We start from the raw sequence: 19,157 nt of genomic DNA, 5'->3' as shown, positions 1-19,157 counted from the left end.
TTTTCAGTAAGTTCTACATCTATATGTTATCCACGATATTTAATGTAAGTACTTACTTAAGTACTTAAATGTTTAATAGTTGATGATGATGATGTTACGTTATACATATACTTAAGTAGATGACTGTGTAAGGGATGATATTCATATTATAAGAATATGAAAAGTATCGAATACTTACTTACAAAAGCACAAATACGTTATCAGTACTTACTTATTTCCGATGAGTACGTATTTATATTTACCATCAAAAACGCATATGATATGATTATAATAAAAGTACCTACCTAGGAATCGATCCAGCATCGATTATTTTTTCATTCAAGCATAGTTCGGAAGCAAGTAACATTGCACTAGGTACATCTCTATGGCGCATGCGCGCTGGACCGCAAGAGAGGCGCGCCGCTGCGCCGCCGGCGCGGCGCCATGACCGCCATATTGAATTTTCCGCCGAAAAGTTTGCCGCTATTTTTTAAAAGTATTTTTGTTAAGTCTTTACAATACAAAACAAACATCTATTATAAATTATTATGTTTGTGTTTGCAATATGCAATTGTAAAATCGATAAGGTGCTTGTGTGTAAGTTTACGAATTATTTTAGGAAGTTACCTACCTACGTAAAATCTAAGTAAATATTTTTATCAGTTGGGCATCTGGTTACTAACTATCTGGTTATTTATGTTTGTGTTCTAGCGTTTTCGTTTCTAATATTTAAAGTTTTGTGTAAATAGGGACCTACTTATAAGGATAAGCTTATTCTGTCAACTATCCATACAACTTACCTATACTTACTTTATTTTTCAGTGACAACAATAAAGAAAATGAACAATCAAGCACACCCATAAACTAAACATGAAACGCTGGATACAAGATGTTAATTCCTCTCTGGGACAACAATACTAAAACGACCATCAGACCACATAGTTATACCTACATACTAACTAGAAGGATAATCCAAATAAGATGCAGAAATGAAATCAAGCAATTGTGTATATTGGTGTCAGAAAAATTACTTAACCAGTGTGTGTTGTGTGTGTTATTCACCGAAATAAAGTTTTACGTGCATAAATTTATTTCTTCTTTCATAAAAAGTAATAGTACATATAGTAGTAAGTAGGTATATAGTTTCTTAAAGTCAGGCATATTTTTCAGATAAAAGGTAACCTAGGTATTACTTGTTTTTTCCTGTAACATAATAGGTAGTTAAATATTTGAGCTATGTAGAGACCACTTTAAGTAAAATATTCATACAAGTTGAAAGGGGTAAGTAGAGAGTTAGATAGGTACACAGGTAGGTGAGTTAAAGTTAAGGTGTTCCTCATGTATGTGGAGCTGGTCCGTTTGGAAGAGGAAAGCCGAGGTGTTAAGGCTAGAGTGTAATTCCTGAAGTAGATCGGTAGGTGTGTTGATTAATTATTAGATCTAGAACAATAACTTAAGTTGTTTTTAAGCAACCCGGTTCATGCCTACCTTGTCAGTAACACGTTTTTCAGTCATTCAATCCTAAAATCAGAAATAATAATATGCCAAAACAGAGTCACTTTCACATCGTAGTTTCACAAAAAATATTAAGTTAGCGTCGTTGCAATTAGCTTTACATGCTTAAACAACAAATCAGCTCCAAGTTAAATCCATATTTATGCACCTACAACAACAATTTCCCATATATTTCACGGTTTTACTTTTAGAAATTTTTGTAGAATTTTAACAGGCACCTGTTTAGACCCCTTTTAAATTTAGGAAGAAAGTTGCTAATTTTAAGTTGACAGCGCTAAAAATGGCACCTTCAGAATACCAATTCGACCATCTAACCTAAGTTGAATAGTTTTAACGCTGTCAGATTCAAAATTTAAAGTGACGTCTCTAATTTTGGAGATAAACGGTGCCTTCAGAATGCCAAATAAATTTAGAGAGAATGTAAGCGTTTTTTGACAGCGTTAAAATTAGAATGTGCCCTTCAGAATCGATACCATTATCATGTGATATCGTCAGCCAATCTTCTGTGTAGAATCTGAGCTGTTATGCTAAAAAGAGACAGTATAACTTTTTATGGTGGTGGTGCACGCAATGTCAATAGAGTGACTCTCTGTACATCTACCAGTGATCTATCACCAGAATCAGAAGCCAACGAACGAACAACGTACAAACATTGGCCAAGTGTCAAAAAATGCGATGAACTGTGGAGAATACGGGAATAGGAATTTTATCAATGGACAGCATGGAAATTTATGCGTATAAGAAGTTAATCAGACGTACGATTAATTTTTAATTTATAATAAAAATTTGTTATGATTAAGTACTTCTAAAGTTCTAACTTCGAACCAACCTTATTATGATAATAAGTAATGAGTGAGTGAGTTGGTCCCAATATATTTTGACTAATATTGTAGGTCCCTTGCCTATCAGGCTTATGAGTTATGACATGAGACAGTCTCAGACTGACCCTGAATCGAAGTGTGGATTTCAGTAGATAGGTAGGTAAGTACCAATTTAAATTCTCTTCGGTAAGAACAGGCAAAAGTTAGATTGCTATGCCTAATTGTCTCTTACAAGGTATACAATATACATAGTTACATACCCACCCCTATTTTATCTATCTAGGTATCCTAGAGCGGGTTTTCATAAATGAAAACGAGTTAAGAGAGCTTAGGCCTACCTGTACCTTACCTACCTAATGATTTATTGCAGCACAAAGATTGGCTGAATGGTACAATGTACAAATAAAATGAGTCAAATGACAAAATGTGCTCTGAGATAATTTCATGTGGTGTTAGTAATAGGTACCTAGTTTAAGTAACTACACATTAAAAGCCTACCTGTGCTCTGTTGATGACATCGTGTGGTCCTCGCCACGTGGTCGCAGCTGGCACCTTTCGTTTGGCAAGTTCTAGAGTAGCTTCACTGGGACACTTCTCAAACATGAGTACTCTCTCGGCGACCGAGCCTCGCGTGAGGAAGGGTCTGACGGGCGCGGCGCCCCCGGCCGCCGCCGCCGCCGCCGCGGGCTCGCCGGCGCCCGCGCTGGACGCGCGCCGCGCGCGTGCCTCGAACTTGGAGCGGGCCTCCGTCACGTGCGAGCCCAGCGAGGAGCGCCGCTCCCCGCCGCCTCCGCTGCTGCTGCTGCCGCTGGCGGGCTTGCGGGCGCCGCCGTCCAGCCGGTCCTGGTAGCGACTTTTGGCGTAGTCGACGAGCGACAGCGCCGGCACCACGTCGGGGCGCTCGGCCGTGCGCTCGGCCACCACGCCGCCCGTGCGCAGCGCGCGCAGCAGCCGCTCCTCCTCGCGCGCCAGCTCCAGGCGCATGGCGGCCGGGTCCCGCCGCGCCGCCCCGCCGCCGCCGCGCTCCGGCACCAGGTCCGGCGGCAGGATCACCTCTATGGTCTCGCCCTCCTCGGGCTCCACTCTCTGCTCCCGGCGGCCCTCGGGTCTCGGCTCCCGGCGCGCCTCTACGCGCTGTTCCGGCCTCGGATCTCTTCTGATTTCCGGTCTCTGTTTGAGATCGGGTTTAGGTTCCGGCTTGGGCTTCGCCCGAATGTTCTCCGAGAGCTTGATGCCGGGCGCGGGCCTGCAGGAGAGGATCTCGGTGGGCGCGAGGCCGCGCGCTTTCCACGTCTGGTAGATGGCCTCGGCGTGGTCGGAGATCTGTTTGGCGATGGCGGCGATGTCCTCCTCGCCCGTGTCGAGCTCCCGGCGCGCGGTGGCCGCCATGGCCGGGCCGGGCGGGGCGCGCACCGACACCTCACGGGTTCATGGGATGCTCCACACTAACTGAGCTCACAGCTGATCACCTGATCACACAACACTAGGCGCACACACACCACTTAAACTGAACACAATGTGAAGTCAGCTCGCGGAACAGCTGTTGCAGAGTACGAGGCTGCGTCTGATAATAAACAAAGACAATGATCGCGTGGTCGCGGGGCTCGGAGCGTGGGACTGGCGCAGACAACGAGCCGGCGGCGGCGCCTCGCGCGGACTGCGGCGCCGGCCCGCCCCCGCGCCCCCCGCGCCGCGCCGCCCGCCCCCGCCCCGCGCGCCGCGCACCGCCCGCACCTCCCGTCTCGCTCAAGGGACTCTCCCATCCCAGTCCACCTCTACTCCCGACTCCCAAGTCTAACAACTATATCCATTAGTCCCAAGTAAAAAAAAAAAAAATTGAGGTAAGGCACCACGCAATGTAAAAATATGAGTAATGTAAACAAATAGCTGTAGGTAGGTACTAGCTGTAGGTAGATATCTGAAATTCGAACCTGTTTTTTTATTTGTTAGTATTGAGATCTAATGTAATGTAGGTAATGGTAGGTAGGTAGGTGTACTTACATAGAAACAAGTGCCTTATTATTATGTACTGAACTACAGCTGTTTTACTGTGTCTGGATAAAACTTACCGGTATGATACGTAGGTATGGTACGGTCAGGTGCAGAAAAACCTGACCCCCCCTCTCATAGTAACAATGTTTCTGAGGGGGGTCAGGTTTCTCTGCACCTTACTGTACCTAGGTATGATACGATAAATAACAGAACTTTTTTGTCAGTCAGTCACAACCATTGGAAGTAGAATAATACTGAAGAAAGAATAATACTTAGTATATTATACTTATTACTTCCATAGTCACAACACAACACATCATAGGTTAGAACCTGGATAAAATCATATCCTACTAACATTATAAATGCGAAAGTTTGTGAGGGTGTATGTTTGTAACTTCTTCACGAAAAAAACGATTTTAATGAAATTTGTTATGGAGTTAGTGTAGTGTGTAGTGCCCTGGATTAACACAAGGCTAAACGACTAAAAATAATAAACATTATAATATTAGGCGTACAAGTGGTAGGATGTACCTTGATAGAAAATGAAAGTAGACATATACTCCTAAAACGGTGGACGAAAAGTGAAACCAAGCATATGAATGTAGAATAAACTAACAACTCAACAAACGGCTTTTAAATAAATGGATCTTCAGTTAACTTTACAATGCTTTAGTTAGGGTATTTTTACCCGACTGCCGAAGGAGGAGGGTAATGTATTTATGAGTGTTGTGTCTACCATTTCGGGACCATCAGGTTTCGTACTTTTGGAAGGCGTTCATGGGGCCAACTGTCGATTTTCCCTGTTTACACTGTTTACGTTTATAGCTATGTAAGTGCTCATATACGTAGCAGTAAAACCAAGGAAAATTTCGATTATTTCAGGACTACTTTAGTATATGGAGAAAACTAAAACAGGGCCCATCAGCCCAGAGTCCACCCAACACAGACCACAACAATTAATGTAACTCCATATCGGTGATAGATTTGAGGGCTTATAACACATAATAATTTTGTTGAGCAATGCACGCAAAAATCCACGACCCCTCGATTCACGGTATTTATAAACCCCAGCTCTGGAGCGTCTCATATTAGGTCTTTACTAGGTTTTAACTTTCAAGTGACGTCACGTCATCATTAATTCGACAAGGTTCCTGCGCAATAGCAATTTACGGGCTTATAATCGCGTCCGACGTGGTCCTGAAACTTTCGATTCACTTCTTGAAGTTGAGAAGTTGGCTAGTGTATAGGTACATAGATGAATCTTATTTCTGGCAACTCTTTATCTGTACTGTTAAACAGAAGATGACAATTAGTCTTTGAGAATATGACATGTGGTTGAAGTAAATAAAAGGCAAAAGTTTTATAAATTTCTTAGATTTTTCTACGTAAACGTTTTAAATCTATATTTAGATACGGAAAGACTAGTTCCTTACTTCCTCACCTATTACAAATGCAAATCACCAACTCTCTCTGTTACGATTACACGCTTACAGCGTTCAACAGATTTTGTGAAGTGTTGGAACCAAATCTTTAATATAAACAGATTTCTTCCCTATTAAAGTATCTTTATTCTGTAATGCCTTGCAAAGCAAAAAAACAATATTTTTTTGCTTATCAAAAATTATATTTAAACATTTAAATAACTAAAAACAACCGATGAAATCTGCTGTGTATACTTATCGTTAAAATCATGGAACAAAGAGATCCCAAGAACCAAGAATATAGTGTAGATAGCCAAGCTATCGATATCTACCTATTCTCTAATGGGCAAGAATACTGTCCTCCAAGGAAGTATCATTTAAGCTATGAAGATCTGTCCAGTTGGGATGCTACGCTGAAACATTTGGCCCGACTTCAATATGGTGCTATGTAAGTAAATAAAAACTTTATACATAATTAATTGCTATTGCAGGGGGTCACTATATGTATTATGACGAAAAACTAAGTTTAATAGCGCTTCTGCGCGAGCTACCACTATCTCGTTGTGAACGTGTCACGACAGCACTCGTTCGTTCGTTTTTCGTCAGTATTATAGAGTAACCCTCCAGGTAAAAAGTGTTCAATCTATAACATAGTATCCTTGTTTGAATCGTAGGCATTCCAACATGGAGATGTATACGTTGGATGGTGAGAAGGTAACGAGCCCTGCAGATGTGTGCCACGGGGCGGCGTACGTGGCGGTCGTCGCTCCGGACCAGTTCATGGACACTGGATATCGGAAATATTTGATGAAAGCCACCAGGTATTGTTTGTTTACCGTCATTTTTTAATGGAAAATTAAGTATTTAGGCAGATTTTTCTCTAAACCCGATATTCATATTAATACATACTTCTGAATTTGTAAAAAAACATAGGCTACATAATCTTACATGTATGCTAAAACACATTCATAGGTACAAAAAAAAAAGCTTTTTTTAAAAGAAACCTGCATACTTATTCATATTTATTAGTTATATGCAGTACCGGCGTTAGGGTAGGGCGCGGTTGGGCGACCGCCCAGGGGCGCCGGACTTTAAGGGGCGCCGTTAAGCGGCGCGAAAAGTACTTTCGGCTAACGTGTTAACGGACAAGCATCATTTCGGTAAAGCAACCTTGTCGTCAATCTGTGCTTTCGAGCAACCGCGCTATCGGAGAACAATGATTAGTAAACGGTATGGAGCTCTACAAAGTCCAGTTATAAGACTTTTTACCTTAAAATTGGAACAAATCTTGTTCGTTTCCCTACTGAGATTTGTCCGCCTATGCAGTAGTTTTGGCTATATCTTGGTCATACGTAACGTGACCATACGTCCCGCTTTGGGCGGGACAGTCCCGCTTTCAAGCTGTCCGTCCCGCTGTCCCCCGCGAGGGCAAAAATGTCCCGCTTTCTTAAACAGACCAAACGATAATTTAAATTACCGACATTTTGTAACTTCATCCCATATTTCCTTTCTTTCTTTTAATCACTTGAAACAACTATTTATCTTCTTATCACTTACTCACATAGACTATAGGGAGAGTCATATGAGTCCGAGTTCAACCGAGACTCCGCGAGTAACTTCGTTCAGACGATCATTGGCTCCCTCTTGCTCTATCGTGTATATAAATTTATTTCGCTCTTCTAACAAAGAAGAAAATGCGTGGGAGTACATGTTTTCCAAAAAAGTAATCTGTATTAACTTTTATGAATGTGAAAATAAGATAACATGCACTATTGATAAGAACAGAGCGGTGGTAGCTCAGTCGGGTAAGCGCCCGCTTCTCACGCCAGAGATGCGGGTTCGAATCCCGGCGCTGACATGTACCAATGAGTTCTTTTCTGAATTTAAGTACAATGTATACCATCGCTCTTACGGTGAAGGAAAACATCGTGAGGAAACCTGCATATCTAGATTTAGCACATCTAGATATGTGAACCCACCAACCCGCAGCACAGTGGACCAGCGTGGTGGGGAAATGGTCCAAGCTTAGGAAGGCAGTTTAGACCTTGGGGATATGCACAAAGGTTCCATTCGAGAGAGCCAGGTGCAGGTACTGTTACCCCCACAGAAAATAGAATAGAATAGAATATTGATAAGAACTTTAAATTAAACTACTCAAATTATTTAAAAAATCAAAGTATGATGTTTAACAATTTGGTAGCGTCTGCAATGAGAACACCCAAAAATTCCGAAAAACTATTTTCCGAATTTGAAACACCGAATATGTACCTAATTATCAAAATATTGCAATAACAATTTTTTAAATATAGATTTATAGAAATCGAATACTTAGATAAATATAATAATCACGAAGGTATGTTATTACGATTGTTAAATACACGAACGTAAAAAAATACGATTACTTTAGTATACGAAAAATAAAATACAGATTTATTATAATCACCAAAATATCAAATCGGACCGAAAATATGATAATTCGTGATTTTGTCAAAAATAAAATGAACGTTTCAAAAACTTTAGAACCAAAACCTAAAGATAGGTGCGACGACGATCAAAGCGAGGAGGAGCGTGTTAGGTGCACATAGATATCGAAAAACATAGCGGAGCGGAGTAAAAATATTGTTAAATAGAAAACTATTTGTAGTATTTGTTGTTAAGTTACACAATAAAACAAAACAAATGCTCGATTTTTTACGGTTTTTAACCTAAAAAACCTTAGGACCTAAACCTAAAGATAGGTGCGACGACGAGCAAAGCGAGGAGGAGCGTTTAGGAGCACAAAGATGTCGAAAAACAAAGCCGAGCCAACCAAAAAAAATATTAAATTGTTAACTATGTTACATTCGGGGGATTTGTGTTTTCGGAATATTAAAACTTCGGGATTTGTTATTTAAACAATTCGATATAGTAAAAAATCGTTAAAACATCGAAATTATAACATTAGATAAATTTACTTCGGTCATTTTATTAAATCTGTTTAATATCGTTTATCAACTTTTCGTAATTTTTGTTATTCGGAAACTTAAAATTTACAATTATGAAACATAAAATTCATAATTAAAAAAATCGTTATTTTCATATTCGTAAAAAAATGATTCGGATTTATGTAGTGTACCCGTCTGGTATATTTATAAAAGCATAGTAAGTACTTAGGTATCCTAAACATACCAACTTTACAAAATGTTAAGATAAATATAAAAAATAAAATTCCGCAGGTGTCCCGCTTTGATAAAAAAAATAAATGGTCACGTTAGTCATACGAGTACCTTAATCGATTTTAGATTGAAATATGTCATTTTAAAGCTCATAAATTGACTATGTTTTTAAGCTGTAGTGCCTGAAATTTTTTCAGATAAAATTCTTTTTTAATTTAGCATTTTTGTTTTCACCTTTCGTAAAATTTTCTTAATGTTTTAACTATTTTGAAGCACTGTGTCTAAATTAAGTTGAATATTGCGCATTTAATAGTAGACTATGGAGTCACTGATGCAAAACAATCAAAAAAGTATTAAAAAAATGGTTAGATATTTATATATTTTAATTTTAAAAATAAATATTCTCAAAATCCAATAAAAATTAAAACTTAAATCAGAAATGGTTAACTTTCGGATAATGCATTATGGGGTTCAATCGACTGGAAATGCCTTCGTCTATAACCCATTTGAAGAAATACATCGACTTACCAATCACCCTGTATAACTTCTCCAGAAAAAAAAATAGGTTGAATTTTTCAACTGTCTTTTGAACACGACGTTAACTTCACTCAACGAAAGATTTTAACAGTTATGTGAGTACTCTGTGAGTAGTCTTTTTTGTACAATTTAAAACAGATTCCAGAAAAACACGACCTTATCAAACTCTATCTTCAATTGAAATTCAATGTTAATTCTAAATGCTAATAATGTTGTGCGATGAACTCGTATGTCTGAAATCGTTTTTGCCTGATCAGAAAGTGGTTACTCCTGTTTTTGTTTTAAATTTTATCAAAGACCGCAACTTACAAGAACTATATCCAATTGTTTGGATAGCATTACGAATATTATTAACTATACCCGTAACGGTTGCTAGTGGAGAGAGGAGTTTTTCTAAGCTTAACACGTTCACGGACAATTGATGGTTGGAAAATATTTTGATATGACACCTAAAAATCCCATACATTTTATTGTTCCGCCTTGAAACGTATTGCCGTATCTCAAAATATTTTATTTACTTAATGTGACAGTTACGGCCATAGACGGTATCGTCTACAAGCGGTCCGCCACATCATGCATATCCAACAATGCGTATAGTGACATCTACGGCTACAGGCGGCAGCCGCCAGTTTTTTTCAAGGACCGTTTCATTTTCAAATAGGTTTGGACGTTTTTCAGATACAAAGTTCCACTTTTAGCATGCTATTTACAATAAATAAAGCTGATATAGTAAGATTAAACAAAGGGGTTCATCGACAAAAGCTAAAATTTTCTAGTTCCTCATTACAGTTATATCTTCGCTTTTCTTTGTTCCATTTAAGTAATTATAGTATTTGAATCGAATAGGTAGGTATCCTATATGCAAAACAGTATAATATTTATCGATTTATTATTAATTTACCTCGTAATTTGCCACAAAAATTACCAGACTACCACCCGTTCTACACAACATTTCCGCGACGCGCGCGCCGTGACACTAAACTTCTGGAAGGTTATTTTAATTTGTAACGGTTACGGCGACAGGCGGTATGTCACTATAAAGTTCACTTATGTGTGTGAAAAAGAAACCCCGACAAGTTCTTTGATATGACACCTAGAAACAAATGAATTAGCACAATACGACACTAAATCATGCATCTCCTGTTAAGAATACGGAAATGATACGGCTGTTGACGGTTCGTCCGTTTCAATCAATAGAAGTTGGACGGCCACAGGCGCGTAGTCATATTACAAGGATACTTAATTACGGCCCTCGACGGATTGTCCGTGAACGTGTCCGTGAACCTGATAAAAACCTATCTGCGATCGACAATATCTCAATCTAGATTGACAAACTTGGCAACTTTGTCAATCGAAAATGAAATTGCTGAAAACATCGACTTTGATAACTTAATAAAAGAGTTCGCCGATAGAAAGGCTAGAATAGTAAAATTTTATTAGTTTTTTTTTATTCTTTTCATAAATGGTTATTTCATGATTACCCTCGCCTTTTTTAAACGAAACGATTTTTTTCGTATGATTGGAAACGAACAAGATTTGTTCCAATTTTAAGGTAAAAAGTCTTAAAACTGGACTTTGTAGAGCTCCAAACCGTTTACTAATCATTGTTCTCCGATAGCGCGGTTGCTCGAAAGCACAGATCGACGAAAAGGTTGCTTCACCGAATTGCAGTTAAGGGGCGCCGAAGAAATCTCGCCCAGGGCGCTGGTAGTACTAAAACCGGCACTGGTTATATGAATACTATTACAATTCGGTATTAATTAGTTTACGGTTGTGCTAGATCATGGGAGAAACGACAAGAAAGAAGACAGGAAATACTTAGTACTAGACCTGGTAAGTAAACTCTTGGACCAGTAGATACTTTTAAGTATTTTTTTCATGGGGGTAACCCAGAGCTAGTAAGTTACTTGATAAGTGTTATCTGAAGAATAAAATTGTTGCTGTCATTGTCTAATACAAACATTCAGATGTGTGTTTGAAAAATCAGCCCTAAGGACTGATTTTTCAATGGTCAGATAAACGCTATCTGACGAATAAAATTGTAGCTGTCACCGTCTAATACAAACAGTCAGTCGCGATAGTATCAGAATTATTCCCCCCCTTATCTGACCATTGAAAAATCAGCCCTAAAGGGCTATTTTTTATATTAGCCCTAAGGGGTGACGTTATCAATATTTGGATTCCAGATAGTTTTCTGTTTGTTTGTCCTGTAGATATCGGTGAAAATGGCATTAATATAGTGAGTATTTTTATTGTGCTCCTATAAAACTACTTCATTTCATTTATTTATTAAATAAGAAATTACGCAAAAAATTACAATATGCCTAATACAAGCAGCAGAAATCCATTAAGGGTTTAAGAGCTACTAATATTAGTAAAATATTTTTGTACATGCATTATATAACAAGTAGGTAAGTATATCAGTAATGAGCCAATAGATCACTTATGGTAGGTATTTCTTCAACTTTATAAGTTAATTCAGCATTAGTTAGTTACGAATACAATACAGTACAGATATTAAAATAGATTTTTTATGAAACATCTCTTCAGTTGTTTTTTATAACCACATTTAGGTACCTATTCTATTTACTTTGCAGTGTTTTAAAGTATTATTATAGTTATGTTGACAATAAATGATTACAGACGCAAGAGCCGTGTAATGATCCGCAGTTTTTGAAAAATGATTACAATTCAACGCGTTTGAATAAAAGCGTTACTAATCCATCTACTTCGGATAAGAAAAAAGGTAATATATCAAGGCTCCAACGTACCCCAGGGACGAAATCACGACTTAGCACATCACCTTCGAAAGCTAGAAGCGCAATAAACAAAGAAACATCTTTGAACTGCAGGCTAAAAGTTCAAAAATCTCCAAAATCAAGTTATGATGAAAAACTAAACAAAATACCACGCAAGCTTGGCAGCGCAAGCTTTAATCCAAAAACCGTAAGACAAGACATGCAGATCGATAATAATAATAAATCTGTAAAGATGGATTATAAGAAAGTAGTTGAATTGAAAAACAATAATGATGTGAGATTACCTAAAAATGTAGTAGGCACACATAAAAGACAATCAGAACTAGAATCACAGGCACCACTACTTGTGAATGAAATTTTATATAGTAATGAATTCGCTTCAATTGATGACGCTCTTAACCCCAGTAAAGATGCAACCCTTTCTACATCCAATCGCGATACAATTTATCAAAACGATATCCAGACTACTTTTCCAGTTATTTATGAAAATTCATCGATCGAGCATGTGTCTGCAAATGGTGTGGGAAATAAGATGGCAAAGACTCATCATGAAAACGGTACTAGAATAAATGATTCAAATGCCGATTCCAACAGGGAATCAAACGAAGCAATGGCTAGAGAAGATCCAGATTTAAACAAGTGTTCTAATATAAAACGTAATGGGAAGAAAAATTCGGAATATCAAAATCTAAATATAAGGAAAGATATGCACATTAAAATTTCACAGTCATCTCGCACTGTGTCAACAACAAGTGCTAATAGCAGTGAGCCATTACTCACAGTAAGACATGAAAGAGACGTCGTAAAATTAAAATTCAGTATTGATGTGTGTCGTAAACCAAGGTCAAACTTACCAGATGTTGAAAAGTTGGAAAAAGGTTCTCAAGCACACCTCAAAATTGACATAGGTAGGAGCTCATTTCAATGTAATGAAGATACTGACACGATGCTGGATGCTGTAGAAAATGTGCAACCACAAAATTGTACAAACATGTGGGCTTCAAATTATCCTAGAATAGTGGCAGTGCAATGTTCCACAGGAGATGCCAACGGTGCCCCTGCTCATACTTGTGTTAGCAAGGAGAGCAACCAATATTATGTGCTTGTGCCAGCTATAAATATAAAAAATAATAGGTAAGTATTATAAATACCCTGGTAGTATATCTGCCAGCAGTGGACGATTACGATACATCCAATAAATTGACAAAATACCAAGTAATCGACATAATAATTTCATTTTATGTCTGTTTGAAACCAGGTGCAGTTGTGCTGAAAATGTAAGTCCTACTGAAGCAAAACCTGAGACTGCAGCAAGCATAGAATCTGAAATGAAAACAGAAATACTTACAGTAAATGAATACTCAAAATTAGACGAAGAAAATGACATAAACAATCCCAGGTAATATATTACGTTTAGATTCATTTCGGAGAATACATAATACATTATACTAATATGTTATATCAATTATATGATCAATTTATAAGGAGTCCTTTGCCCAGCAGTGGGACACAACCCAGGCTATATAAAAAAAAAAACAATTATATTACACATATTTACATAAATTGATAAGTATTTGTATTTTCAGTGTGCAACAACGTGTAGCAAATATAGAGAAATGTATAAAAGAGCTTGTTACCAGTGTATCGAGTTCTAAAACCCTATCAGTCAACTGTGGGGCCGTGTCCGTTACAGACACTGAAGAAAATAATACCCCCTGTATGCATCCGATGCCGTCTACTTGTAAAATGAGGCCCCACTCTGAGTCTTTGAAAGAGTTGTTGAATATTCGAAGGACAGATATCTACGAACCCGATTATAAGGACACTGATGTTTGTCAATCTAAACGAGATTCCGATGCTCTGACTAAAGCCAACCCTCGTTGCGATGTAAATGATGAAGCCACGCAAACTGACTGGCGCGATACTATAGTAAGTATAAATTCAATAAAATATCTATACAATTTCCACTTAATTTCCACGTATCGGCAAGCGCAGAGTTAAAAACTATAATATTTTTCTTCTAGCTAGAAGCTATACTTACTGAAGATAACCACTACACATTTAATTTGCCAGATCTAGAAACACTGAAAAGATACAATCTGTGATAATGATAATATTGATGAAGTTTAAATTCTTTATTGTATCTACAAACATTTTGTAAGCACTTTTACCGATGTATGAAAAAGTAACATAATAAATAATAATGGTTGCGGAGTATTAGCAGTGCTTATTCCTCTCCGTATAAATGTATACGAGCGTAGTTTCTTCCGCAGAATATTACGTACGTTAGGCTGTAATTTGGCTTTCTGTTGCTCTGTCAAGTATCTTAAGTTAATAGGTTTCATCTTCGCCATCACCTGTGATTCAACCAAGGACTTATGAAAGAAACGAAAGTGATGAAGTACGGAGGAATGAACGATTGAACGGGTAACGCCACTATATCTATTCTGTACGCAGATAGGTACAAATTCATGTTTATTCACCGCTTGTCGAACGGCGAAAAAACTTGCACTAGTAAGTACACTTATTGTACTTCAGAAGCAGACAGTAATAAGTTCACCTTTTAATCCTTTTATATGAGTCTCTTTTTTACACTTAGTGATAAGAGATCATTCACGCGATCTCAATAGAGTAAAATTAAAAGTTTTTCTTAAAAAGTGGACTTATTATTTTCTACCTCTGAGGTTCCTTGAGCTAAGTCAACCAACTTCAAACACAAGTACAGATTATCTTAAATATAACAGCAATTAAAGTATGTCTATAATAATAAGTTTGAGACCACACGAGCGTAATCTTGTGAGTCGTGCGCGGCCAAAATATGTGCGCGAAGTTACTCGCTCCCCTCGTCCCCGCGCACACTTTTCTGCCGTAATATGCGACTCGATCACAACTCACAAAATAAGGGTCGTGTGACCTCACCCTAATATATAACCTGTGGTGTTATAGCGGCTATAGCGTGGGGCTTGACGGTGGTGAGGTGGGCGCCGCGGGCCTCGGTCAGCAGGAGGCCGAGCTTGAACACCTGTTCGAAACCCCAACTATAGGCCTTGCCTAACACCTGTAGAATCATAACATTATGAGAAAAGCTAGATAAAATAGTATAGGTACGCAGTATGCTGTATGCAGCCGGAGAGGTGGGCAAAAAAGGCCACCCAATGGATACCCAACAACGGCCGCCGGCGCAGAGGCAGACCAAGAAGGAGATGGCGGGACGACCTGGACTATTTTAGCACGGAATGGTGTGAGCAGGCCCAAGAAAGGGATAAGTGGAAAGTTCGAGGAGAGACCTTGCCCAGCAGTGGGACACAAGAGGTTGAGGAAAAAAAAAAGTACATTTTATAGTCCTTCTCTTGGTTTCCGTGTTGTCGAGTAGACAAGGTATAAGAATTAGGTTTGTGATCTATGGAAGTAGGCCCTAAGTACGAAGTTAAGTACTATAACTACATAAGTATCAATAACTTGTTATATAGGTACTATTATTTAATTATATTACGAAAAAGTGTTTTTAATTATTATGTAGTTTTATGGTAGTTTTTAATAATCAGCACTAAACTATTCTGGTAGCTTACCTGAGGCTTGGTCATTAAATGGTAAAAGAAACGGACTTGCAACGGGTCGCATGCGTAAATGTGATAAAATACCTGAAAACATGTCAAATCCTGTAGTTTTAGTATAAAAATATTCCCTGATAAGAAAATTTATGAAGATATTTGAAAAAAAACAGAATGGCTAGCACGGGGCGTAATTAAGACGTGACAAAAATTATGCATCGCGCTCACTCACATCACGCACCCTCAAGAGCGAGCGCGACGGAGAGCTTTTTTCACGTCTTAAATGCGCCCCGTGCTAGACCTTCTGGTCAGAGGTCCTAACCGATGGAGCGAGCTGCAGCAGCGCGTCGTCCCGTATCTGATGCAGCAGCACGACGGGCAGCCCGCACAGCAGGTTGTTCATGAGGGTCAGCAGCGCGGGCCGGTGCCAGCCGGGCCGCAGCGCCACCAGCTTCCGAGCTATCACGCCCACCTGGAATTATACGCACTTCGTCATAGCAGCTATACGTCTAACGCTGCTAGATATAAAGAAGGATACACATTGCTGTAATGTAGCATGCAATGCGCGTAGTGTGCGCGAGGCGTTAACACTATGGGAATACTTTCAATGCTTGTTACATTGCATGTTACGTTACAGCAGTGTGTATCCGCATTAATTTACCTCTACTATGGAAAGCCAATGGAGAGGGGGCTGGAAGCTGAATCTGATTAGTCTTCCATACCTACTACTTCCATACTACTAGTCTACTGTCAGGGGAGATATACCGAAAAGACTCAAAAATTTGTCCTCATACGTCATGATGAATCGTAGTGTATTGCTGGGTTGCTAGCTGGATTCTCCACGCATCTAAACGCCTGAATTGAAAAGGGTAAGTAAGTACCTGGTGTCTATTCAAATCAGGGTGCGTCCCGAGATACAGGACAATCTTCGGGTCGGAGAGGTTGAGTCGGGCCATTTCCCTCGCGTTCACATATTTAAAGAGAGGCCGGTACAGCTCCAGGGTCCGCACAGATATGTCCACAGGGTGCCTTCCATTCTTCACCACAGTCCATAGAGCCGTTAGCTTCTCGAGCGATATCTTCATCATGGATAAAGTGTTTGCCTGAAAGCAATACAAGTATTAGTATTACATATATGCATGATGTGTTTATTGTTTTTCTGAAAATAAAAATAAACAGTGAGTAAGTAAGTACCTATTAAAAATTACAGAGGATACAAGGGGTCCTGACTGACAGACATGGATAGACAGAAGGACCGATGGACGGACAAACCACAAAGAAATCCTTTACATAAGGGTTCCGTTGGAACGCTTAAAAATCCTTCAAAATTATAGACATCTTACCGACCGCAGCACATATCCAGGCGGTAGACTCATCACGTCACTCACATCGCCGTGCACGACGAGGAAGAAGGCGTCCACGGCGGCCTGCATCAGGTCTCCCTCAGACCTCGGGTGCCGCAGCCGCGAGGAGCCCGCGTAGATGTGCTCCAGGTCTGGCATGTGTACGCCCGCCGAGTTGCCGACGTACTCTGCCCTATGCACGAATAGGGAATATGCATTAAAAAAAATTATACTTTTATTGGATAGTTTTACATCACTTTATTATAGTAAAAAAAAAATTCAACGCCAAAATAAGTAATTTAAGGTATTTTAAAGAAAGTTAAAAAATTACAACCATCACGACCACTTTGAAATTCCCGTCAGGATGGCGGGCTGGTGTGACGTCATAATCTTTTAACTTCACGGCTCAGAATAATGAGTCCCGTCAGTCGGCATAGATTTTTTACCTAATCAAGTAATCACAGAGTACTTTTGTATTTTCAACAAACCAATGTTGTCATGGTAACAAACGAAAAAGGAAGTGTATAAAGTGTGATCAGTGGCTGTTTTGTAATGGTAATAAAGTGTGACCAGTGGCTGTTTTGTAATGGGAGCTCGTAAATAGCTACTAGTAGCTCTTTTTAAATGGGAGCGCGCAAACCAGAGGACCTTTGTACGGTTCTACCTTTTTTGGCCTAAGATTTATTTGCCTAATCTCGTATTGCATAGTAACGTTTAGTCAAAGTCTCGTTTCGCCGAAAACCGTATGGCATAAATCTCGTTTAGTCAAAATTTATTTCGCATAATCTTGTTTTGCCTAATAATGGTATGGCCAAATCTTGAATAGCCTAATAATGCTATGGCATAGGTTATAAAGTTATTATATTCTTTTGGCTTTAACTTTGACGGAGCTTCTCCCTAAATAGCGCAAACTGAAGACATGTATTGTTTCCGCTATGTGGGAAACGCTCCGCTCCGCTTCGCTGCGCTCCGCTTTGCTTTTGACGAACATGTGCACCTAACACGCTCCTCCTCGCTTTGCTCGTCGTCGCACCTATCTTTAGGTTTCGATCCCATGGGGTTGTAATAATTATAATGGTCATTCAATTCCGATATTTTGATCATTCAATATCGTGATTTTCGGGATGTAGAAGAATAATATCACAATTTGTACATTTACTACATACCTACTTAATATATTATTTATTAAGATAATATATTACGAAAAACAAGATTATACATAGGTATACGAACATAAATTTGAGCAAACGCGACTTAGGTGTTTCAAGATTGTGCCAAAAGAGTTTTATGCAAAACGAGTCTTATGCCACATAAGTCTTGGCAAAGCGATGATTCGGCCAAAAAAGTTTAGACCATACGAGTTATGCCAAACGAGTTTTGGGCAATAAAGATTAGGCCAGATGAGGGGAACCCCCTTTGTACACAATATTACGCTATTATGGCAATATGAATATAAAGTAATATTTGTATTGTATGTAAGTACTTACTGTAACTTTGGTTCTCAGTAAGAGAGACTAGGGTTAGTGGGTCATTCTATTCTATTATCTGTGGGGGTGTAAGAACCTACACCTGGCTCTCTTGAATGGAACCATTGTGCATATCTCAAAGGTCTAAACCCCCTTCCTAAGCTTGGACCATTTCCCACCACGCTGGTCCACTGCGGATTGGTGGGTTCACATATCTAAATGTGCTTAATCTAAATATTGAGGTTTCCTCACGATGTTTTCTTTCACATGCTACATGATTATTCCCGAATTTAAGTCTACATAAATAACAACGTATAACATACATATTATCTTTTATTTATAATAAAAACTACTATTACTAATCAGTGTAATCATATATACCTAATAAGAGTATAAAAAAAATATATGCATATTCCCTAATATTTGGGCACACGGCTCTCGACTTTTCAATAGTCTTTGCTGTACTTTTCCGCAGCTGGCCACAGTTTACTCGTTCATACTGCGTAATAAATTTAATGTGTCCAGTTCTTCAGATTACGAGAATTCTTCCATAACTTAATTTAGAAAAAAATAACAACTTTTGAAATATACTAACGACTGCCATTATAACATAAAAGT

At 38.9% G+C, this 19,157-nt stretch overlaps 3 protein-coding genes and 1 long non-coding RNA gene across 5 annotated transcripts in view; 2 read left to right on the top strand and 2 right to left on the bottom strand.

Moving 5' to 3' along the window:
* The window catches only part of LOC105392807, an 81,184-nt gene extending 77,196 nt beyond the window's left edge, over positions 1 to 3,988 (bottom strand). The window contains exon 1 of the mRNA XM_038108480.2: positions 2,814 to 3,988. Coding sequence (XP_037964408.2) covers positions 2,814 to 3,704 — 891 coding nt within the window. The 5' untranslated portion in view covers positions 3,705 to 3,988. The remainder of the gene's footprint in view (positions 1 to 2,813) is intronic.
* LOC125489640 lies at positions 293 to 1,865 on the top strand. The gene is made up of 2 exons (XR_007267119.1): positions 293 to 576; positions 802 to 1,865. It is a non-coding gene; the product is annotated as an uncharacterized LOC125489640 (long non-coding RNA).
* A 1,659-nt stretch (positions 3,989 to 5,647) lies between the features above and the next one.
* On the top strand, positions 5,648 to 14,393 carry LOC105392814. Of its 2 annotated transcripts, none has more exons than XM_011564494.3 (8): positions 5,648 to 6,176; positions 6,403 to 6,549; positions 11,201 to 11,253; positions 11,634 to 11,659; positions 12,064 to 13,313; positions 13,438 to 13,578; positions 13,766 to 14,108; positions 14,204 to 14,393. In XM_011564494.3, the coding sequence occupies exons 1-8, from the start codon at positions 5,998 to 6,000 to the stop codon at positions 14,282 to 14,284; spliced, it is 2,220 nt and encodes a 739-aa protein (XP_011562796.3). In that variant the 5' UTR covers positions 5,648 to 5,997; the 3' UTR covers positions 14,285 to 14,393. The 2 variants fall into 2 exon arrangements, with proteins under 2 accessions (XP_011562796.3, XP_048482015.1); XM_048626058.1 differs by having other exon boundaries at positions 11,607 to 11,659.
* On the bottom strand, positions 14,324 to 17,261 carry LOC119691306. Its single transcript, XM_038108554.2, has 6 exons — positions 17,074 to 17,261; positions 16,612 to 16,833; positions 16,053 to 16,202; positions 15,749 to 15,820; positions 15,112 to 15,237; positions 14,324 to 14,536 (listed from the first exon to the last, which is right to left on the bottom strand). Exons 1-6 carry the CDS (start codon positions 17,230 to 17,232, stop codon positions 14,324 to 14,326), a joined length of 942 nt encoding a protein of 313 aa, XP_037964482.2. The 5' UTR covers positions 17,233 to 17,261.
* Between the last annotated feature and the right edge of the window lie 1,896 nt (positions 17,262 to 19,157).

The sequence above is a fragment of the Plutella xylostella genome, chromosome 15 (genome assembly GCF_932276165.1).
Source record: "Plutella xylostella chromosome 15, ilPluXylo3.1, whole genome shotgun sequence".
NCBI classification, from domain to species: Eukaryota; Metazoa; Arthropoda; class Insecta; order Lepidoptera; family Plutellidae; genus Plutella; species Plutella xylostella.
The sequence above is the reverse complement of the archived record's forward strand: the minus strand, read 5'-3'. Positions and strand labels throughout refer to the sequence as shown.